Source organism: Xenopus tropicalis, chromosome 8 (genome assembly GCF_000004195.4).
Source record: "Xenopus tropicalis strain Nigerian chromosome 8, UCB_Xtro_10.0, whole genome shotgun sequence".
Taxonomy (NCBI): domain Eukaryota; kingdom Metazoa; phylum Chordata; class Amphibia; order Anura; family Pipidae; genus Xenopus; species Xenopus tropicalis.
This window is the reverse complement of record NC_030684.2, coordinates 23,828,209-23,849,810: the sequence shown is the minus strand read 5'-3', so window position 1 is coordinate 23,849,810 and position 21,602 is coordinate 23,828,209. Positions and strand designations below refer to the sequence as shown.

The 21,602-nt window shown below is 41.9% G+C and overlaps 1 protein-coding gene across 1 annotated transcript; it reads right to left on the bottom strand.

The window, feature by feature from the left end:
* Nucleotides 1-6,578: 6,578 nt before the first annotated feature.
* On the bottom strand, nt 6,579-20,023 carry smc1a (structural maintenance of chromosomes 1A). Its single transcript, XM_002935514.4, has 25 exons — nt 19,747-20,023; nt 17,727-17,915; nt 17,397-17,509; nt 17,053-17,256; nt 16,704-16,942; nt 15,945-16,203; nt 15,722-15,862; nt 15,529-15,611; nt 15,221-15,428; nt 14,925-15,110; nt 14,586-14,765; nt 14,273-14,419; nt 13,986-14,123; nt 13,558-13,674; nt 10,872-10,978; nt 10,421-10,562; nt 10,103-10,248; nt 9,856-10,009; nt 9,648-9,758; nt 9,337-9,493; nt 8,689-8,843; nt 8,460-8,611; nt 8,032-8,101; nt 7,753-7,863; nt 6,579-7,139 (listed from the first exon to the last, which is right to left on the bottom strand). Exons 1-25 carry the CDS (start codon nt 19,853-19,855, stop codon nt 7,059-7,061), a joined length of 3,699 nt encoding a protein of 1,232 aa, XP_002935560.1. The 5' UTR covers nt 19,856-20,023; the 3' UTR covers nt 6,579-7,058.
* Nucleotides 20,024-21,602: the final 1,579 nt, after the last annotated feature.

Sequence of the window (21,602 nt, the reverse complement as noted above, 5' to 3'; positions counted from 1 at the left end):
TCTGCTGACCTCCTCTAAGAGGAAATACCATGAAAGATCCTTCCAGGGAGAGAGGCTGAACTCCCCAGGTATGGGGTCCCAAAAGGGTCCAGGTGAGTCACAAAACAAAAAAATTTTCAGAGCCAAAAAACTCCGAAAACAACCTTGTCCTATCATTTAGCGAGGACAGAAAAAAGACGTGGCCTAGAGGGAAAGGGGAGGTTATATGGGGTAGGCTATAGGTGCTGGGAGTTTCTGTCCTATCGATGGTTAGAGGGGCGGGGAAACCCATAGGTGTGTAGGCTGCCATAGGGACCAGGGAAATGAGTTTAAGAGAACAAATAACTTATATGTGTATGCCTTCAATGTTTTTTGTTATTCAATTGGAAGGAAAAGGCACAGTTTACATTTGCTTTAACCTTTTCCCTGCCAAGCACGTAGCTCCTACTTGCTGGCATAAAAAGATGTTAGGCGCCAAGCACGTAGGAGCTATGTTTTCTTTATCTTGCGCTCGTTCTCTGCAATCGGTGCTTAATCCGAGTGCAGAGAACGAGCGCAAGGTAAAGAACCCCCTAGGGAACAAGCAGAGGGGGGTAACTAGTGGCCCCTGGGTCGCGATCGCCCAGGGGCCCCAATAGGAAAAGCCAGCACGTAGATTCTACGTCTGGCTTTTTCTGCTCGCTCCCCCCCTCCACTCCCCCGTCTTCCTGTGCTGCCCACTCACCACTGCAGCTGCTGTCCCTGCATCTCCTGTCTCCCTCCTGCGATCTTCAGCTCCTTGACCCCAGGTAAGTGCCACATACACACACACATATTACACTAATACACAGTTATACTTACACTTACACACACGCTCATACATTTTTGGGGGGGTTGGGGGGTTCACACATTCATAGCACTTACAGCACTCACACTTTCTTGCACACACACAAACACACAAAACACATTTTACCATGTGTACAAACACACAGTTCGTTTTCTCACCCTGCAATGCTGCGGCAAGTATAGATGGATCCTGGGAGTTCTCTGCAAGGGGATCTGATGAATAAATGAAATGTGTGCTGCACAGAGATTGGACTTTTTTTTTCTTTTAAGGCTAAATCATTGCACCCTTGCAGTACTGTGTTTGTGTGTTTACACTTGCAGTTTTTGCACTTAGGTAATTGAGCACTCGGGCTTTAATTATTTAAAAACAAAACAAAAACAGACTGTGGAATTGAGAAAATCAACTCCTTATTTTGGAATTATCTGCTTGCTCTGGCTAATTAACATTTAAATATGAAGTTTCTTTTTTTTATGTGCAGCAGCTAAAAAATCAAAGAACAATGAAAAAGTTGCTAGGAAAAGGACTTATTATACTAAATAATATTAAAAGGTAACTAAACCAATATCTAGACCAATATCTAGCCAAAAATCAAGCAGGTTTGGGGGTGTGGCCTGAATGGCTTACTGAGTGGACGTGCGCTTTTGAGCTCCGTCGTAATTATCCTGAGTACCCCAGTGGTCGGCACCCCATACTTACCCTATTGAGACTACACAGTGACTAATCACCCCAACAGAGAATGGGAGGCAACAAAGCACAAAAGAGGAAGAAAGCCCAGCATCGACACCAGTACTACAAGACCAAGCTGTGCAACTACAACTCACTGCCATTACAGACTGTAGGGCACATTAGGGGAATGAACACAAGATTTAAAAGAGCTTTAGACTTTGACACACCCCACACATATTACTCTTGCAACAATCTGACAACAGACCATTACGGCAGATTTATTATCATATCCTGCCTCACTGCAAACCACCCCATAAACCTAAATAGCCTATACGCTCTCCCACCGCTATCAACCTCATCATTAGAGGTATTAATAACCATGTTAGCCAAACACCCAACTGCACCAACTTGTATACTAGGGGACTTTAATGCGACTCTGGACCCCGAGAAAGATAGATTGAATGTTACCTCTCCCCATAGTAATGAACTGGTACAATGGTCCGAGGCTATGCAAGTAAGAGAATTACGGCGCCCAGACAGAAGAAACTACACAAAGACCCGCATCAACCTAGCATTCGCAACAGGTGACTTGCTTCATAAAGTCAAAGTAGTAAGGTAACTCCCACGCACATCATCAGACCATGCGCCACTATTAGTCAGATTAACGTGGAAGGAATAAGACTTGGCGCCTGAGCCCACTTTGGCTACCCAATGATACAGTAGCAGAAAAAGTGTCTCTGAGTCGCTGCAGGAGTACTGAGACACAAATATTGACACAGCCACTCCCACAGTAGTGTGGGAAGCATGCAAAGCCACAATTAGAGGCTCCCTCATTAATGCCACAGCAGGAGCCCGAAAAGCTGTAGAAGCCGATCACCAAACACAAACAAATCTCTCAAAGGCAGAATCATAATACACACAAGATCCAACCCCAGCAAACTTATAAAACTATACATCTGCACAATCGGCACATGACAGAGGAAGGGTGAAAAAAACCTCCTCTATGCTACACAACGTACTTTTGGCAAAGGGGAGAAAAATGGGAAGCTCCTGGCATAACTGGCAAGGTCACAACCTACATCAGCAGCCATTCCTAGAATTAGATCCACGGGAGCTATAGTCACTGAACCCCAAAATATAGCCCAAACCATCTCAGACTACTATCAACACCTATACACTACACATATAAGCCACACATAGCAGTGTACAACTAGAGACTTACTATTCCTATACCCACCTGCCAACAAATCTACAAAGGCAACTGAACACCCCAATAACAGCAGTAGAAAACTCCTTTATCATTGCCTCAGTACCCATCAACAAGGCTCCAGGCCCTGATGGATTCCCAACAGAATGGTGTAAAAAGTTCTCAGAAGAACTAACCCCTCACTTACATAAAACACTTATGGACTCTGTAGAACAGAACACCTACCTTCCATGAGGCCACAATATTGGCCATACCAATCAAAGAGTGGAAAGACCCACTGTCCCCAGGCTCTTATAGACCAATATCGTGGCGTAATGTAGACACAAAAATATTTGCAAAGATCCTGGCGAATAGGCTTAAACATGTGATTACTGAAATGATAGACGTGGACCAATCTGGATTAATATCTGAGAGGTCTACAGACATTAGTACCAGGGGTCTAGGGTTGTGGTCTCGCTTGATGCAGCTAAGGCCTTTGACTCTGTCGAATGGCCTTATTTAGGGAAGGTCACACAGAGGTTCAATTTAGGGGAAAATTTAATTAAATGGACACAACTATTGTATCATTCACCAAAGGCCAAAATACGAATTAATGACATCCTATTAGACAGTTTATACCTGCAAAGGGGCACTAGACAAGGGTGTCCACTGCCACCACTACTGTTTGCACTGGCGATTGAGCCATTGGCTATCCTAATCCGTAACACCCCCGGAATTAATGGGCTAATCTTAGGAAATGTAGAAGAGTGTATATCATTTTGGGGGAGGATTAATCTCTTGAAAATGATTTTCCTCCCCAAATACCTGTACGCACTGCACAACTCACCTGTTTATATTCCCAAATCGGTATTTAAAAAAATTGAACACATCCAAGCGTCGTTTGTTTGGAGGAAAAAATCCCCCAGGTTTGCCAGGGCAAAATGGAGGGTTGGGCTTCCCAGATATATTTTTTTACTTCTTAGCTTCCCAGCTGTATTATATTGCTTGGTGGTTTACCCCAGACCCCAACAACCCTAACTTCCAGCTACAAGCCACATTAGCCGGCTCAGTAGAAACACTCAAGTATATACCGTATCAGAAAGTATTGGATTTGCAGACCAGACATCCAATCCTTGAAATGCCTCACAAGGTATGGAATGTTGCACTATCAATAGGGCAATACCAGAACCCCTACTTACCACAGACCTACCTCTATCGGAATTGGAAAAGTTCCGACTTGAAAACGAACATTTTGCGACTTTTTCGTATGTTTTGCGATTTTTTCGGATTCTGTACGAATTTTTCGTTACCAATACGATTTTTGCGTAAAAACGCGAGTTTTTCGTATCCATTACGAAAAGTTGTGTAAAAAGTTGCGCATTTTTCGTAGCGTTAAAACTTACGCGAAAAGTTGCGCATTTTTCGCGTAAGTTTTAACGCTACGCAAAATGCGCAACTTTTTACGCAACTTTCATAATGGATAGGAAAACTCGCGTTTTTACGCAAAAATCGTATTGGATCCGAAAATTCGTAAAGAATCCGAAAAAATCGCAAAACATACGAAAAAATCGCAAAGTACCGATCATTACGAAAAAAACGCAATCGGACTCCATTCGACCCGTTCGTGGGTAAGTAAATCAGCCCCTAAGAGATGCTGCGCCAGAGGGTAGAACTAGGGAACAACTGCAGAGAACTAATCCCAATGTACGAATTAACCAGCTGGTTTATATGCAACTCAGGCATGCCTTTGTGTCAAAATTTTTAACATCCCAAATAAATTGTTAGCCCAGCTTTTAGGACACCTTGTATAATCCCTCCCCCCAAAATCCCAGGACATGTCTGGGACAAAGTAATGACCTATATACAAGACAAAACAACCTTTCCCAAAATAATGAACCTAGCAGTCTTCTGCTTACTTTGTATACTAAATGATTTGGTACCAGAAAATGCAAAAAGAGATCTATGGCGGTCTCTACTGTTTTATTTGAAAAAGGCAATTCTCATGAGATAGTTAAATGCACAACCCCCTTCCATCAAATACTGGCGAGAATTTATATGTAAAAATTTGCCCCTTATTAAACTAACATATATGGTGAGGGGTTGTCCAGATAAGTATGATAAAATCTGGGAAGACTGGATTACAGCTTCCTCCTAAACAAACTAGTATGTGCCTACTGGATAGAACACAAAACTCTATGTAGACATGACCTATCCTACTCTATAACTGTATCTGTAACTGCTGTATCTGTAACTGCCCCCCCCAGGTTTCAAACCTGGAGTACAATAGAGATAACTCTAAAAATATTTATTTAGTTTTTTTAAAAAGTGCCTCCTCCTTTACCTTTTCAGATTTTCCCAGATTTACAATACAATTACATAATACATGAGGTTGATAAAAAAGACACATCCAGCAAGTTCAACTATTGTCCAGTGACACCTAACAAACTTCTAGCTAAGCCAGAGGATGGCTACAAATATATCAGCCTTTCTTCATATAATTTATCAGCATAATCACTCTTCCTTAGATCTACTTCATTATTGTCTGCTTTGAGCAATTGAGACCAAAACTGCATTGGGTATTCTAGATGGGGCTGTACCAGTTTTTTGCAGTAGGGGAAGAATTACCTTGTTCTTTATCCCATTTAATACAGGACAGTACCTTGCTGGGCCTTCCTGCTGCTGACTAGCATTGCTTACTAAAGCTAAGTTTATTTTCCACAAGTACAACTAGGTCCATCCGCCTTGCACATTTTCAAATTCTGTGCAGAGTGTGAATATAAAAACTACCCAGGACCCTTCCACGGTCTTTCAAATAACATCTTTTTCCCCACTTTATTTTTACATTTTTAAAGACACCAGACAGAAAAAAAATACAAATAACACCTTATTCTATTTTACAGAAAAAAAAAATAGACAATAGAAATAATAAAAATTGTAAGTTTTAAATGGCTTATACATAAACCAGTGCTGTGTACCCTTATTTTCTCAATTAAATCTATGCAGGAACTGAGGAGATCGTGCCTATGGCCATGGTTTAGCAGTGCAATCTATGCATTCTCATCCTTGATCCATGCTGGGATTGCAATGTATTATACCCAACTGGCCCAATACTTCATATTTAGGCCATGTGTTATTATGTAGAGCTTATGCCTGTTGGGAGAGCCATTTATTTCCTTGTAAGACTAATTAACCATCTAGCAGCAGTCACTGAAAGGGTTTTGTAAATAATGACTCTGGTTTACCTTAATGGTATATCCAAGGGTCAAGTGAAAGATTATATATAAGTACCTTGTAATATACGCTAAATTTGTTTCCAGAAACTGAATACGATAGGGCATTCCCAAAAAATGTGCCTTTTCTACCATGGCCTCTCCAGTATCTGTGACATTTTGGTACACGGTGTCTGGTTTATAATATGTTTGTCAGTATTTTGTATTTATTTACTTAGCATTTTCTTAAATATCCAACCAGGTTTTAGAATTTAGTTCTTTCTGGAAGCAACATTCCTAGTATGTCATGTAAGAGAATTTTGGAAAATCTTCCTCGGTGAGGGATACCATGATCAGAGTGGAAAGCAGGCATTTTTTGGTCAATCCCTGCTCCATGTAGTTGTACTAAGGCCGAAAACTGCACCGGTCAGTGCAGCGACATGGAGCTGTGGTAGAAAGCAGATCCCCTTCTCTACACCTGCCTAAAAACGCAGGCTGAAAGATGCAGAGACAATGCTTAGATCTTACTTTGGCCTAAGCATTTTTTGGTTTGACCCCAGGAGGGAATTTTTTTTTCTTCAAAGGGTTGCAGTGGTAGATCCATTTGTCCATTCCATGGGTATATCAGATTAGCCTTCTTTTATAAGGGGACAGCCAATAGTCTTGGAATTAAAAATGAGAATATGCAATGTGTACCAAAAGGACAATGCAGAAGATATTACACATGATCTTTATTGTAAAACAATGCACCATATCTCTGTAATCAAAGTAGCAGATAAAACTATTACAATCCAGTACAGCAACATGAGTAGTAAAAGCATTAAATGTTTCTGCCTCTAAAAAGGGGGGTAAAAATACAGCTCTCAACACAGTAATGCCACAATTCTGAGAGAAAGGATAAGACGTTGTATAATTACATCATGGTTAGAAAAAATAAATGAGGGTAATAGGAGTGGAGAAGGCTTGAGCCAAATTTCGCCATAAGCTGATACCAGCACAAGTCCCCAAAAAATGCTTGCCTGCCCATGTAACAGCCATGGCCAAACAGTCTCACATGTGTGGATGTGCCAGCCAGTAAAGTGTTCTTGGGATATCCAGACAGCAGAGTCCAAATTAAAAAAAAAAAAAAGAAAAAAAGTTCCATGTATGAAATGCTACAGAAGCAACAGCCATCTAAGCCTCAGTGTGTCCACTAATCATTTGGGTTGGGGTTTGCATCTGGGTACTTAGTCAGGTCAAACGTCAGAACTTTGCTGATTACACAATCCCCTTGCTGAAAAGAGAAAAAAAAAAATATTGGGTTCTGAAAAGTTATTTTTCTACATATTTGTATTCAATAATGAGTGGAAGCTGTTACACTGCATCATTTGCCAAGGCAAAATGAAAATAGATACAGAATATTAATTTCACACGAGTCTCCTTGACAATGCAGCTGTGCTTTCTTGCACAGCAGTGAAAGGCCAAGTACTATTAATTTCCAACCATATCACCAGCCACCACCACTGATCATTATAACCCTCTGATCATTTAAACCCCCCTCTTCTGACCATCCATGCACAGGAACATTACATGGATGGGATGTAGGAGTCTGTTCTGTTAGCAACCTGCCTGCAGCAGAACAATTTTAAGTACTAGTAAGCCTGCAGGGGAGACAGACAGCTGATTACTGCTGGCACTTGCAGGGTTAATTTAATCCCGCAGTTATGCTAAAGGCAGGCTGCTATGAGAGCTGATTCCTACTGTTAATGTTTCTCCATGTATAGATAAAGTTATGTAAAAATCTATGCCTGCCCACACTGTAGGGTTCCTTTAGTGAATGTGCCCACATGTAGAGTTTTTGTTTTTATTCATTTAGACAGGCTGTTCATATTATATAGTAATATTACCTCTGGGTAGACACCAATTAAACTTTCGGCCTTAGTGTAGAACTCCTCTTTTAAAGAAATGACAATGGCTTGGAAGTTAGACATTGACTGCTCTTTAATATAATTTGCCACCTGTGGACAGAAAGAAAAAATATTCATGTAACTGAACTCCTCCCAGACTCCCTTGCGCCACTATAGTAGGAACCACTTGTTTAACACTATTACTAGTTTCTTCTAAGAATATGTTCACGATCAAATTTAGAAGTGCTGCTGTTATAATAAAAGCCCATGAGTACTCACCTTTCCTATGTTGGTATTATCCAAGGCAGCGTCAATTTCATCCAGTACAAAAAATGGTGATGGTTTGTAGCTAGGTATAATAGAAATAGATAAGGTACTGCTCCCCGGGTAAAGCTGAGTTTATTAACTACAGTATGCACTACTTTCATCAGTTTATTTTGAAGTCTTTTTATTTTGAGACTTTAGGCTCATTTATAGCATGGGGCAGAATATATAATTCTATGATATACAAAGTTGCCCCATGTTCAAATGAATTCTGATACAGCCAAGACTGAGTTGCTTAAGTTTCTATCACCTTAACAGGGTTACTCACAATTTTAAGGCACTATACCCATCTGGTTTGACTACAGCCAATCAGGAGGTACTGTACGTGCCGAGTAGTGAATACATTCTGCCTAGGCAGAGCTGCCCAAGATAAGCAAAAATACCTGTGAATAGCAAACAGCAGAGCAAGTGCCGCTACAGTTTTTTCTCCTCCAGACAAGTTGTCCATTGGCCGGAAGCGCTTACCAGGCGCCACGCAGTTGTAATTGATCCCATCTAAGTAAGGCTCCTCTGGGTTCTCTGGTCCCAGAAAAGCCTGTATGAGGAAACCGTGTCAGAAAGCAGAGTATAGCAACAGCCAAAAACAAATACATAGTGGTCTTAGCTTGTTACCTGGGCACTGCTGTTTCTAGAGAGGGCCTTGTAAATTTCATCAATGTTTGTGGCAACAGACTCAAAGCATGCATTAAACCTGTCAAATCTCTCCTTCTTGGTCTGCTCAAAGGCCTGCTTAGCCTTCTTGGCTCGTTTTCGAGCAGCTTCAAACTCTGTAAAGGGGAAAAAAATCATAAAATTTATGGACCAATTATTAAAAAAACTAAAAAGGGCAGTGGCATGGTTTTTGCACCTAGCCTAGTTTCCTCTGGTAAAAAAAATTAAGCACAAGGCAATATTTGCCCATAGGTAAGGTTATGTATCTGGCAGACCCAAGGAACTGGCTAGCAATGCCCAATTTTAGAAATCACGTACTTATCTGAAGCTTCAGTATTACATGGATATAGGCCTCTGCGGTTGCATACAATTGTTTTTAGGTATATAAATGCTGAGAATGAAAAGCGATACCATGACCTTCTGTCTTTTGGAAGCCAAGCATCAGCATGAAACTAACAAGCACCAATAATGTAACAGTGCAAAGAAGGTCAGCTGTAAAATAATTTTTTACTACTTAAACACACATAATATTTGCTGCCATTTTGAACTACAACTACATTGTACAACCGGAGCAAACCCTTGTAGGTTCATTGCATCTGCATTACTCACCGTCTGATGTCTCTTGGAACTTATCTCTGACGCTCTCAAGTTTCTCCATGGCCTTCATGTTGGGAGCAGCAATCCTCTGTAAGATGCTCTGCTGCTCATTTAGCTTCTGATGCAATGCGCTCATCTCCTGTTTGATGTCATCATCGGCCACTGCATCCTAAAAGGAAAAATCAATTCCACCTATGAAAACAGGATTCATAACCAAGACAAGCATACAGCAAACTACCCAGCATGCATGCAGAAAGGCATAGCAACTACCTTTTTAGCCACACATTTAATTCTGTGAATTGTCTGTTAAAAATTGTACTTACTTTCAAATCCTCAGAGAGGTCACTGTAATCTATTTCAAGTAATGCCTCTTTTGCATAAACAGTAGAGGATCTCTGGGAACTGCTGACAGACTCCTCTCCTTGAGACCCACCCTGAAAGAGAAATGATGCTGCATCATAAGGATTGCTGCCATACATAAGGATTGCTTTAAGGGGAAAGGGAAAATAAAAGGACAAAGAATATTCAAACCTCTTCTTGACTGATATCATCCATGGTGCCTTTGGACAGTGGCAGTTTGATATCCTGCATCTTGCAGGCCTGGAGCAGATTATGGCGGTCACTGCGCTTCTGTTCGAGCTTTGTTTCAATGGCGGTGACTTCCTTTTGAAGGTGGGTGACTTCCCTAAGAATAATCATGCATTTGTTACATTATATTGGACGAGACGTTGTGCTTCATTACAGACTTCATTAAGCAAACAGAGAAGGAGGTACTGACTTGTTGGCACTCCCCAGCTTTTTACGGATATCTTCCATAAGATGGTTCTTGTCGTTCACCTCTGACTTTTTAGCCAAGTGCTGGTTCTTCAGATCCTGCAACTGGGCCATCGTCTCATCGATTATCTTCATGTGTCTCTGCTCTTCCTAAGTATACAGAAAGTTTTTAAAGTATTTTAAAGGTGCCATCTTTTATATACCATTCCACTGAACTTTCGGTGGGCACATTTTGTGTCAAGATGTGACAGCACAAAAATATCAGTAGGCCCGAACAAGCCTATGAATTGGTATTTTGTTCTTCGTTCACAGTCATCATCACCTTTTTGAGTTTTTCTATTTCATTATCATCTTTCTTTACAGACTGCTCCCATGTCTGCACTTTGCCCTGGTCCTCTTTCAGCTGGTTCTTCTCGTAGTCTAGCTGAATGCCCAGACGGGTCTTCTGATTTTCAAATTCCAACCTGTAGTGAAAGAACAGCAGAAATTAAATCAAGATCTAAGGTCTGTGAAATAAAAAGACATCATCAATGGATTATGCAAAAAAATAAAAATCTACATTAATGAAGACTATTTCAATTGTGTGCTGAAAAGCAGCATAAATAACTGAATATTGCAGAAAAGAGTTTGTATAGTGGAAGTAGAATATTAGTGGTTTTTCCCAAGGACCTGCAACTATAGTGCCTGCCCTATTACTACACATTAGTCCCATGTGACATCACACTTAGGAATACTTACAAACATTTTTATTTATTGATGCAAAAGGCACCCACCTTTTCTTGGCAATCTCATTTTGCCTCTTAACCTTCTCCTCTTCAAACTCTCTGATATTTCTGACACCTATTTCCCGACAGAACTCTTCAAAAACCTCATCTTCCACCTGGAAGACAATAATGGTATATGTTAGGTACAGACTGCTTTAGTACATTTCCCATATACCTGCAATATTTGTATTTTTTTCTTACAGTTGTAAAGATAAATGATCCAGTGTCTTCAGCAATAGCAGGCAGCCCCTTCCTAAGCTGTTCAGTAAACTTAAGTGGCGACCGGCTATCCTGTTCAGTAGGAAACCTATCCAATATCATCAGAAACAAAGCAGGGGGGTTGACGGAGGCTGCCTGTTGCAGCAGAGGAAACCAGATTGATTCTTTTTACAACAGTAAGAAAAACAAAAAGGGATTTTTGTCTTACCTGTAAAATCCTTTTCACTCTTCACTGAAAGGGGGACACAAAAGCACTGAAGGATTAACACCACCTTCCATAAGGAAAGGAACTGGAACTACCCAGAAAGTACTAAAGACGGTAGAAGAAAATAACTTTATACATAAAAAAAAATATAACCGTGGTATGTTTGAACTCTGCGTTGGCAACTTTTTACATCCAGCCCTGTGCAATGGGGTGAGAAGAATTCCCAGAAGGCAAGGGTGGGGGAGACTCCCCCACCCTAGTCCTGATGGAAAGTAAGAAAGGGAGGTTGGCAGGACAGGGCTGTAAGCTCGGAGACTCTTCTGGCTGACATGATAGCGAGCAGGAAGGCTGTTTTCATGTGAGAAGTGTCTCGGATGCCACTGCAAGGGGCTCAAAAGGGGGCCCCTGGAAGAAAGAGTACCAGATGGAGGCCCACCCCGAAGTAGCAGGGCCCGACGTGGGTATCCAGAGCAATCTGGGATTGGAATAGCACAGAAAAGGGCAGAGACCTGGGCCTTGAGAAAGGCGAGATGAGGCCCTTGTCGAGACCCTGCTGAAGGAAACCAAGGATGTGGGCTGTGTTGAAACGATGGAGAGGGAGATCCTGGGCTGAGCACCAGGAGTTGTAGGTCCACCACATGCAAAGGGGACGGTTTCCTGGCAGCAATCATAGTGGTGATAATTCTATCCCCAAACCCATGTTGATGTAGAACTAGAGTTTCAAGAGCCAGGCCATTAAATGAAACAGCTGAAAAATTTGGGTGGAACACTGGTCCTTGGCTTAGGAGATCTGGCCAGTCTGGAAGAGGAAAGAGGGTGGACTGTGAGAGATTGATGTCGGTGAACCAGGCTCTTCGGGGCCAGTGTGGAGAAATGAGGATGGTCCTGACCTTCTCCCTCTTGAGAATTTTGGGGAGAAGAGGAAGAGAAGGAAAGATGCAAACAAACTGGTAGGGCCAGGGGGCTGTGAGAGCATCTACTCTTATGGTGACTGGGTCTCTGGACTAAGACATGAAGCTTGGAAGTTTGGAGTTGGTTCTGGAGGCCACAAGACTGAGCAAGATCAGAGTTTGGAAGACCTCTGGGTGAAGAGCCCACTCCCCTTGGTCTAGGGTCTCTCTGCTGAGAAAGTCTGCTGTCCAATTGTCAACTCCTGGGATGTGCATTGCTGATATCACCAGAACATTCTCCTATGCCCAGGCAAGGATGCGGAAAACCTCCTGAACTATACCCTTGCTGCGGGTTCTCCCCTGATGATTGACATATGTCACCGCAGTGGCACTGTCGGCCTGAATTTTGATGGGCTTGCACTTGACAAGATTTGTCCAATGTAAGAGAGCTAGGCAAATGGCTTGCAGCTCTAGGACGTTTTTGAGAAGAGATTGCTGTGGTAGACATCTGCCCTGAGCTGTCTGTTCCTGGCAGAGTGCAGCGGATCCAGAATGAGAAGGAAAGGAGAGAAGAATAGGCGCCAAGGGTAGAGTGGGTGGAAGAAGAGTGCTACCCGCTACAGTACTTAAGGGAGGGAGCGAGAAGCAGTGAAGATGCTGACTGCAGGTCCGGTGCAGAAGCACCCTTATGGTCCCGGACTGCCAAATCACTGCCAAGTGGGAGAAGAAATTGGGAAAAAAAAAAATAAAGTAAAATAAATAGGAAAAAAGGGGAGTTATGTCATCCTCCTTCCATAAGGACACTAAAAGAACTGGGTAGTTCCAGCCCTCACAGGGGGGTGTAGCCTGTTGGGAGAGGCAGCCTGGCCCCCTGGAATAACTGCCACCGCTTGTTCTTTTAGTGTCCTTTCCTCCCAGAAAGTGGTGTTAACCCTTCAGTGACTGTGTCCACCTAAAATGAAAGAGAATATGCATCTATATTTAAAACGTGTTTCTTTTTAGGAAATCTATCAAAATCCCTCAACTTAATTGGATGACTTTACAACCCCTTTAAATACCAATATCAGATAGGTTGTGCAAGCAGCCATCTTTAGAAGGTCTGAGGTGATGAGTACGTATAGCAGCAGTTAAGGGAGGGAATGATGCCTCTTGTGCTGTTCAACCTAACGTAAGCAAGTGTGTATTGGGTCCTTGTAGGACTAACAAATGCTACCAATATTCTGACAACTAAAAGCAAGCAAGCAGTTCTTATTCCCAACCACTCAAACAGGTGAACAAAAATATAAATAAACAATAAAACACAGTAAATAAAAAAAAACTTTGAGTAAGTGTAATTTTGTGAAGGAGTTACATTTCCTTTAAGGTTCACACTGCTCCTTACCTGATTCATTTTCTCCTTCAGATCTTTCATTTCCCGTTCTCTGCTCTGAATTATCCGCTTAATATCATTGATACGAGGGCTAAAATTGGCCAGTTCACTCTCCAACTTGGATTTTTCCTGTTAGGGAGAGGAAAGAAATAAATAGATTGGGAAATCTCAGACACTATGACCAGGGGATCTCCTGCTGGGCCTCATCTAATTCAGACAATTCCCATCAGCCCATTTTCTTTTTATATATGACATCTATTACATTTACCACTGTCTAGAGGTAATAGTTATCACTGTGGACCCTCGATGTTGGATTTTAATACATGCTTGTGAACAACCAAGATCACTGTGCCCACAAGACAACTGCTGACAAATGCATAGAATATAATAGAACATATATGGACAGCAAAATAAGTTTTTTTGCAAATCTGGCTACTTACCTGCAAGTTCATAGCCAAATGCCGGGTTTTGGTTTGTTCCAGATCACTCTGGGAGTATTTCAGCCTCATCTGTAGACCATGGGCTTGGGACTGCACCTGTCTCAGTTCAGCCTCTTTGCGTTTGGCTTTCATTTGCTCCTATAAGAGATAAGCCCTTGTCTGTGAGACTCTCTTTGTTTGAGCCATGTAACCAAGATTTTTAGCTCCTTAGGTAAAAACGTGACTGGTACCTCCACAAGCTTTCTAAAATACTTAATTGGCGTGTCTTTCTTCTGATTAAGTCTCACCTTTAGTTCCTCTGTTAAGCGCTCCTTTTTCTCCTTGAGTTTATCCACTGCTTTCTCATCCCACCTCCTGGCCTTGGCTTTTAAGTCACTGGCACCTCCAGAGATCACACCAGACTTCTGGAATAAGGTTCCATCCAGGGCCACTGTCTGCAGAGCAAGAAGATACAGTGTTTTAGTTAAAATGTACCACATTATTCAGAGCCTGCTAAGATCATATAATACTAGAAATTCAGCTAACATCTCAGGCATCAAATAAAGAAATGGTTATTGCTTAAAATTCAATTCACTCTGCTCAGAGTTGCCTAATATTCACCTTATGCCTTTGATGTCCTCCAAAAGCAATCCTGCGTGCATCCTCTACATTGTCACAGACCAGGGCATTACCACAGGCATATTGTAGAGCTTTCTTGATATGCGGAGGCTCATATCGGATAACATCTATCACCAGTTTGGCTCCTTTCAGCTCCCTTAGCTTCTCATCTGTGGGTTTCACCTGGAAGTAAGTAAAAGACAATCAGCTGTTATCAGTGTTAAGATGCAGGTATAAAGTACCCAAACAGCATCACATTAACAGTAAGAATAAAACTTATCTATTCTTGGTCTACATAGCCAACATTCATTCAACAATAATAAGATAAAGTAAAATGGCAACCTCCAAATAATCAAGAGGAAGGAAGGTTTCGGGTTCTCCACGCTGCTCTTTGATGTACTGGATGCAGTCTCTTCCTGTCTTCTCTGAATCAACAATGATAGCATCCATATTCTTTCCAAGCACCTTGGTGACTGCAATCTGGTACTTCTTCTGGGTGGGCTGGCAAAGGTCAATCAGTCGACCATACTGAGGAATAGAAAAGGGATAAATTAATGCTTCCATTGTCCATGATCAACTGAGTGTCAATATGTAGAGGGGACAGATGCCTTTTGAAAATTCCAAATAATCAAACTTACCACAGATCCAGGATACAGTCGCTTTATGCTCTCCATAATCTCAGCTTTCCGCTGCTGTCGGCTACTCTCTTGCCTGTCAATCCTAGCATCTCCCAACTGCTCCATCACCTGATTCAGCTCACTGTTAATCTCATCAATCCTTCGCTTGGCCAGCTCCACCTCTTCAGTTAAGGTCTCCTCCAGGTTCTTCTGTTCTTCCAGTGACTGCCTGTAAGAAATAATATGACAAAGGTGATTATGTGTAGCTATGTTGTCCCTTACCAGTCCTAAAGATTGTGGAAGACTACAAACAAACAACCATCACATACTTGCTGGTGGCAATGTACTCCTCGAGTTTCTCAATTCTCTTCTGGTTCTCTTCTATCTCACGCAATTTCTGTTTAATTTTAGCCTAGAGAAGGAGCATATTCCATTCAGTGACTATTTCCTACTCCCAAGAACTAGAAAATTGGCATTCATATTTTAAAACACAATGGTTAAAAAGTCATCACTGGCACAAACCTCTGTCTCCACTTTTTTCCTCTCCTCCAGATCAAGTCGATCTTGGTCAGCCTTCTGGTCCCTGTTAAACTTCTCAAGCTCTTGGGCTAAAGTGGCTGCTCTCTTACTGGCCTCTTCCTTTAGGCGATGATATTTCTTGACCTAACAAGATCATTTTTGTTTCTCAAAAATCAGTGCTCCCTTAAACATAAGTCAAGCTGAACAGCACGCAAGAAGACCTTACCTGATTTTCTTCCAGTGTAAGATCCCGTCCTTGACTCTGACTTTCCTCCTCCATCCGTTCTTCAAACTCCTGCCGAGCCTTCTCTACAGAAAGCATTTCCTTCTCCAGTTCATCCATATCTGCTTTACGCTTCTTGTACTGCTTTTGGGCATTCTGAAGGGATTTTTTGGCTGCCTCCAACTTTTTGATTTTGTGGGAAGTGTTTTCCTTGGCCTTAATATACTGAGGACGTTTCTGATTCAGTTCCGCATCTTTCTCTCTTCGCAAAACCAAACAGAAGCAAGATGTTAAAATAATCCACAAGTGTAAACACTTAAACCATACATGGGAATACACTGTAGAGAGGCATCAAACGCAATCTGTTTTAAAGATCAATCAAAACACTGTTTACAAATATATGGGTAATTAATTTTTTACTTAAATGTAAGCAAAGAGGTTCTAAACACACACATACAAGTATTGTATATTTCACAAGGATGCTCCTCTGGGCACACACTAATCTATTTTTATTGGCTACTGAGGGTACTAGCAGTTTTGGTAAAAGACTTATTGGTGTTTTTTTTTTTTCTTCAAACTTTTCAGTTTCTGCCTGTAAAGTCATCTAGGCTGACTGTACAGAGAGCAGAGTAGATTGCACACTGGTGAAGACTGTTCTCCCTGGCCTAAAGAATACTAATGATAAAGTTTTCAATTGCATTAGGTGCTTGAAAAAGTATGACATATCTCCCTGCATACATGTGCCTTAACAGTGGTTCTCACTTGATCTCTTTCTCAATGGCCTGCTGCTCTCTCATCATCTTCCCCAAGTCTTTCTTCTTGTCCTTGAGTTCTTCCTCCACCTTATCCATATGCTTCTTGTCCTTCTCTATCCCCTTGTTCTTAACACTCAGATCTTTGTTTAGCTTTTCGATCTCAGATTCATTATGGTAGAGTTTAAACAGTTGCAGCTGAACTTGTGCTCGAGCCACCTCATCTTTCAATCGCTGGTACCGTTCCGCCTGCATGGAGAACACGAAGCTCATAGCGCAATTTGCCAACTCAAAACCAAACTGTAGGGATTGTCATGAAGCAAACTTTTACACCACGTGGCGTGACATTGCAAACAAACCTCTTCTTTTTCCTGCTTGGCCTCCTTCCTCTCAGCAGCGATGTTTTTCTTGCGGTGATAATTAAACTGTGTGTCTTCTTCAGCCTTCACCATCTCCTTCTTGCGCTTATCATACTCCTGTGCCAGCTCTCCTGACCGACTGATCTCTTCAAACAGGGCCGTACGCTCTTTGGGGTTCTTCATGGCAATGGACTCGACCGCCCCCTACAAAGGACAAAAACGTTTTGTATCAAACCTTACCCAATAAACAGTGGAAATAGACAGGTGAAGAAGACATATAGGTAGCAAGATGAAACAATCCCTAATGTCATGTGAATTAAAAGGCATTGCGTGAATTGATTTACCTGGAACACCAGGAAGTTCCGAGCCTTAATCAGGATTCCCAGCTTTTCCAGTTCATCGCTGTACTCCGATAACTGAACTACCTTGTTGTTGATTTTATACTCTGAAGACCCACCTAAAGGAGGCATGCACAGGTTTAACAAGAACACTGTTGCTATTGGGGAAAAAATAGTGTATCTGTAAAAATTTAAGGGTCAATCCTGGGACAGCCTAGCTGATACCATGCTTTCTTGACAAGAAGAACATTCTGATATCTCTGGTCAGTATATAAATAAAGCAGATTTTCCCCTCTATCAATGAACGGGTGTTTAGAAGTCATGCAGATTTCCTACCTACAATAACTCTTGAGAAAACCTTCTCTTCGCCACTGTCTTCAGAGTACACCATACTAACAAAGGCCCGGTTAGCTGCTGGCTTGCCTACGGGTGCCCCGTGGATGAGGTCTCGCAGGGTCTTTACTCTCAGGTTGCTTGTCTTTTCTCCCAGCACAAAACTGATGGCATCCATAAGATTGGATTTCCCTGTGTATGGAAAACAGACAGGTTTTAATTTGAATATAACACACAGCTTTTACCGGCGTAGACAACTGGTGGTCCATTATATTTTAATTACTTACAACTAAAAATGCTTTAGCTGCCTCACATTTTTATGCAACTGTTTTGTTTACGCCACTGAATTAAAGTTGAAAGTCTGCACTTCAACTGAATCTGATTTGTTTTATTTAAAATTCATTGTGGTAATGTACAGAACCAAAATTAGAAAAAAGTTGTCTCTGTCCAAATATTTATCGACCTAACTGTATATGTATAAGCAGGCCCAGATTTGTGGCTAAGGCCACAAAGGCTCGGACCTAGGGCGGCATGCGATGGAGCAATGGGGACCTCTTCCCACTGCGCCATATGAGTTTAAATGGGCGCCAGCACGAATACACATAAGTGTGGTCGCGGGGGGAAGGGGGGGTGGTGATGGGCGGTGAATGGGGTTGGCCTCAGGCCCTGGATAAGAAATCTGGCTCTGTGTATAAGAAGATGATAAAAAAAAACAAAAAAAAAAAAAAAAACACTCCACGTCAATGGCATAATAGTTATAAACACAACAAAAAATAGTATCAATAAGTGTCAGTGGCCCTATGTTTCTGGACAGTGATACAAACTTGTAATCCCAGTCATCATATTATATCACAGTGCAAGAGGGTATGATAAATACAATGTAAAAGCGAACATTTTCTAATTGGACCAGTGTGGTTAGTGGAGTACCGCAGGGGTCAGTCCTTGGTCCTTTGCTTTTTAACTTGTTTATTAGTGACCTGGAGGTGGGCATAGACAGTACTGTTTCTATTTTTGCTGATGACACTAAATTGTGCAAAACTATAAGTTCCATGCAGGATGCTGCCGCTTTGCAGAGCGATTTGACAAAATTAGAAAACTGGGCAGCAAACTGGAAAATGAGGTTCAATGTTGATAAGTGCAAAGTTATGCACTTTGGTAGAAATAATATAAACGCGAACTATCTACTGAATGGTAGTGTGTTGGGGGTATCCTTAATGGAGAAGGATCTAGGGGTTTTTGTTGATAACAAGTTGTCTAATTCCAGGCAGTGTCATTCTGTCATCAGAATATCCAAGGCTATTGTGATACTAATATCTACAGTTAGTACTAGTGGTTGTATATATAGTTTATGTATGTGAGTGTATAGATTGGTAGGTGGGGGTTAGGTGTGCTGGGTTTAACTTGATGGACACTGGTCTTTTTTCAACCCTATGTAACTATGTAACCAATGGCACCTTGAGAACAACCAAGGGCTATACCATTGTGCTGCTGTACTGGCCCACAAGCGAAGCAGCCTTATGACAAGCGTTATACAAGCGACCCCTATGAAGCTCCCTTCCCCCATTCCAGTATTGTTCCATTCCTTATCATAAAGTCAATGTATATACAATAAAATGCATTTACTTGATTACTTGATAAGTATATACCTCCTGCATTTGTTAGGGAGGCCATGCACCACAAGGTGCATTGCATTAGGGCAGTGGGTGCCAAATAAGGGGTGCTACCTAGAGGGGTGCTGCTGGAGGTAGCAGCAGACTAGGGTGCTAAAGCACATACCTAGGCCTGGTTAACTGGGTACCATCACCTAATGAGCAATACTTTTGATTAATATCCCTTGCAATTAGCAGGCTAGAGTGCCCAGCCTGTTATCAGACAGCCCACCATACAACATGTCACTTGTGCAGCTCCCGAGTAGCAGCTGGCCTACAACTCCAATCAGCCCCACCAAAGTGCCAGAGCAGCTGCTGGAGAACGAAAAGCAACCACCTCCACCATAGCCTTTCCGCCCTCATTGGGGACTCACCGGATCCATTTGGTCCGATGATGGCGGTGAACCTGTGGAACGGGCCGATAATCTGGCGCCCCTTGTACGACTTAAAGTTCTCGATCTCGATGAGTTTCAGGAAACCCATGGCAGCGGCTGCGGCTGCACACCTTTCCCCGATAACCGGGAAAACTCCCCCGGGGACAGCCTCCTTTTACTTCCGAGGCAGCGACAAAATCCAGGGCCCAAAAAGCGCCAACTCCATCCAATCGGCCGCCTACTAGTGACGCGCCTGTGTGCTCTCTGCCTGAGGGAGGGGCTTAGTCAGTGTGAGGCTGGGAAAGAAGTGTTTTGAAGTGTCGCCCTGTGTAAGTTTATCGGCCATTTTATTGGATTCCTGTGGTTCATTACTAAGTAGTAGATCTCTCTCGGTCTCTGAAGTCATGTAAACTACTAATCTACTAGAGAAAACGCGATATATTCTATATGTTTACCTGTGATTGATGTATATTATATAATATACCTACATATATATCTATATCTATCTATCTATATATATCTATCTATCTATCTATCTATATCTATCTATCTATATCTATATCTATCTATATATATCTCTCTATATATTTCTCTCTCTCTCTCTCTATATATATATATCTATAGATATCTCTCTCTCTATATATATATCTATAGATATCTCTCTATATATATATATCTATATATATCTCTATATATATATATATATCTCTATATATCTCTCTCTATACATATATATATATACAGTGGCTTGCAAAAGTATTCGGCCCCCTTGAACTTTTCCACATTTTGTCACATTACAGCCACAAACATGAATCAATTTTATTGGAATTCCACATGAAAGACCAATACAAAGTGGTGTACACGTGAGAAGTGGAACGAAAATCATACATGATTCCAAACATTTTTTACAAATAAATAACTGCTAAGTGGGGTGTGCGTAATTATTCAGCCCCCTTTGGTCTGAGTGCAGTCAGTTGCCCATAGACATTGCCTGATGAGTGCTAATGACTATATAGAGTGCACCTGTGTGTAATCTAATGTCAGTACAAATACAGCTGCTCTGTGACGGCCTCAGAGGTTGTCTAAGAGAATATTGGGAGCAACAACACCATGAAGTCCAAAGAACACACCAGACAGGTCAGGGATAAAGTTATTGAGAAATTTAAAGCAGGCTTAGGCTACAAAAAGATTTCCAAAGCCTTGAACATCCCACGGAGCACTGTTCAAGCGATCATTCAGAAATGGAAGGAGTATGGCACAACTGTAAACCTACCAAGACAAGGCCGTCCACCTAAACTCACAGGCCGAACAAGGAGAGCGCTGATCAGAAATGCAGCCAAGAGGCCCATGGTGACTCTGGACGAGCTGCAGAGATCTACAGCTCAGGTGGGGGAATCTGTCCATAGGACAACTATTAGTCGTGCACTGCACAAAGTTGGCCTTTATGAAAGAGCGGCAAGAAGAAAGCCATTGTTAACAGAAAACCATAAGAAGTCCCGTTTGCAGTTTGCCACAAGCCATGTGGGGGACACAGCAAACATGTGGAAGAAGGTGCTCTGGTCAAATGAGACCAAAATGGAACTTTTTGGCCAAAATGCAAAACGCTATGTGTGGCGGAAAACTAACACTGCACATCACTCTGAACACACCATCCCCACTGTCAAATATGGTGGTGGCAGCATCATGCTCTGGGGGGGCTTCTCTTCAGCAGGGACAGGGAAGCTGGTCAGAGTTGATGGGAAGATGGATGGAGCCAAATACAGGGCAATCTTGGAAGAAAACCTCTTGGAGTCTGCAAAAGACTTGAGACTGGGGCGGAGGTTCACCTTCCAGCAGGACAACGACCCTAAACATAA